Consider the following 2,694-nt stretch of genomic DNA (forward strand, 5'->3'; position numbering starts at 1 on the left):
TTTGGCCAGCGCATGGGCACTCTGGCAAATTAAGCAACAAAACCAAAAAAAAATCTCACCATGCAGGGTTGTTGAAGGGATTAAAGACTATATATATGTATATTTATATATGTCTATATAAATATCTATACATCAACAAAGGGTAGATATTTTTCTTATAATATCCTTGAATATTTAATAATACGAGTATTAAATATCTGTATTTCAGTGCAGTTCTGATTGATTTTCTCAAAATCAGGGAGTGGTGGAGTCCAGGATTCAGAGAACAATCAAAGACACCACGGACTAAAAGAGGAAAAACTGCCACCACCTTATGATTCTATCAAAGAATTTAAAAAAGGCATCTGCTTTAACCTTGCATAAAGTCCACAATTCCACTGGAATTGCAAATCCAAGATGGCGATCTTACCAGCTTTGTACCAGTTGAACAGATGGTGTCCTGAGAAGATTATCCGGAAGGAGACTTATTTCTTTCATTATATTTGCCAATCTAACAGGCAACTCTTGCCGCAAAAACATAAATGAGGTCTTCTCACAAGCATCCACTGATCCTGAAGACAAACACCGGGGAGAAAAGTCGTAAGTACAATAGAAGCCACTGGGTAGCAAAAGCCAGGAGGCAGGGATCAGTTCAGAGGGTGTGATTAGCAAAGCCAGAAACACCATGATGATGGGGTTAGGACTAGGAGGCAAAGATGCCCATGTCTGAGACAACCCTATCTCTAGTTCCGATGCATCCACGATGACCTTCCAACTCACGACATTCCAGCGGCTCTGTACAGCAACTAAGATATTTCCCTGTCTCCCTTACTTGCATCCTTAGTGACCTCCATCTGAGAACTAAGGTAACCTATGTATATCTGAGCAAGGCTCAGAGTCTAATTAGCAACAGAACCTGGGAAAGCCAGTTGTACACCTTGTTGCCACTATCATTTTAAAAATCTGTTTTCTCACTTTAGGTTATTCAAGAGCGACTATCTAAGAAATAGACATTTCATTGTGTGCACTGGAAGAATGACTGATTCCGTATAGAACCATTAATACTAATTACCACAAGCAAAGAGTAAGGATGGAGAAGGGCTTTCAGGCAACAGAAAGCAAAACCAATCAATGGCTGTTCAGCAACCATCTTCAAGTAGGTCCTACTCAATCCCCGGATTCCTGGAAAATCACCTGTCCCTTTCTCCTCTCTTTTATGAAGAAGCTAATAAGCAGAACAGTTGTGGAACATCCTTGGCAAACAGCTCTATTTTAATTTAAATGAAAAAGCCTTATTTCAATAATTTTTTTTTTTTTGGAGAGGCTTTTTGGTATAGGGCAAGTTCACCAGAAAGACAGAGAGAGACAGAGAAGAGAGACAGAAAGCGAGAAATCACCCCCTGGGGGATGGTCACACCACAATCCCTTCTCCATTCTCTTCTCAGGATCTTGGGCACAATGCACATGCACCTGGTGTGAGTTTAAGCCACCGGGTCTGGGACTCGAACCGTGGTCAACTACATGGGAGTTCAGCGACACAGCCATTACGGCCAACTGCTGGTCCCTCAATAACGCATGTTAAACTCACTAATGTAATCTTGTTGCTCCTGCAGAGTCAACTTTAGCAATGGCTAGATTATCAATAGAAGGAATTACAGTGTTAAAGGGCAACATTTTGTGAAACGTTAATGGCTTACTTTGAACAAGGTCAAATTCACTCCATCATACTAGAGACATTTAAAAATAAGAACAAAAAATGTGGGCTCTGGGCTCCAAATTTTGTCACTGTAAACCACAGTATAAGATAAAGGTCCCAGCCATTCTAGTATCTTTCAATCCCACTTGTGTAAGATAGTGACCTAATAGCACTCACAATGGAAAAGCTAACATTTTCTACTCAAAGTTTATGACTATTATTTCGAATTTTCCCTTTTCCCCTCACCGCCCCCATAAGAGATGTCCAAGATAAATGCCTACTTTTGCAATTCCTTCTGCAATCTGTTGCACGCCTTCTAGTGTAAACCAGGGTAAAATGTGGTAAACGCCAAGGCATCTTGTACTCATGCACTCTACACGTGCCCAAGACTCACTTGCCGATGTTGAAATCAATGTGCTGCTAGGAGAAACTCTTGAAGTCACTGGCAGGGAGAACGTTCTAAGAAACATCGGGCCAGTTATAACCTGCTTTCCCTATGATAATGCCAATTCTATGCCATCGTAACATGCAAAAATGGGCATTTATCATCACCCTGGAGGATCTGAACGCGATTCCCTGAGGGGTCCACTCCGGCCTCCATCCGGGGCTCAGCTCTTCCAAAGGGGCCTGGTGGCGAGCGCGCACCTGCACACGTGCGCTGAGAGCCGGCGGACACTCCGCCCGCCGCCCTCCCAGTCGTTCGCCACCACACAGTAAAACGCCACACGCCCTGTTATTTACACCGCTGGCAAGCGCCGGCACCGCGAGGGAGGAAGGAGGCACCGAGGGCGCCGGAGCAGCAGACGTTAGGAGGAGGGGTGCTCCCGAGACGAGGGGGGCCAGCGCGGGCCGAGGGAGCCCCGGCCCGGGGCCGAGCACAAAGGCCCGAGGCCCGGACGGCACTCACCGAAGTCCAGGAACTGCTTCATGGAGAGCGGGGACGGCGAGAACCGGGAGTAGAAGTCCACTTGGCCCGGAACGCCGCGTTCGGACGCCGGGCCCGAGCCCGAGTCCGAGGT

The 2,694-nt window shown here is 46.0% G+C and overlaps 1 protein-coding gene across 2 annotated transcripts in view; it reads right to left on the minus strand.

Moving 5' to 3' along the window:
* Positions 1 to 2,694, minus strand: part of PDK1 (pyruvate dehydrogenase kinase 1) — a 32,573-nt gene extending 29,879 nt beyond the window's left edge. For both annotated transcript variants that reach the window (XR_333463.3, XM_006141470.3), the window contains exons 1-2: positions 2,583 to 2,694; positions 410 to 551 (exon numbers count right to left, since the gene is read on the minus strand). Coding sequence is in view for 1 of the 2 variants with exons in the window: in XM_006141470.3 (XP_006141532.3) it covers positions 410 to 551; positions 2,583 to 2,604 (164 nt within the window). In the remaining variant the exon portion in view is untranslated. The remainder of the gene's footprint in view (positions 1 to 409; positions 552 to 2,582) is intronic.

Source organism: Tupaia chinensis, unplaced genomic scaffold (genome assembly GCF_000334495.1).
Source record: "Tupaia chinensis unplaced genomic scaffold, TupChi_1.0 Scaffold000056_1, whole genome shotgun sequence".
NCBI lineage: Eukaryota > Metazoa > Chordata > Mammalia > Scandentia > Tupaiidae > Tupaia > Tupaia belangeri.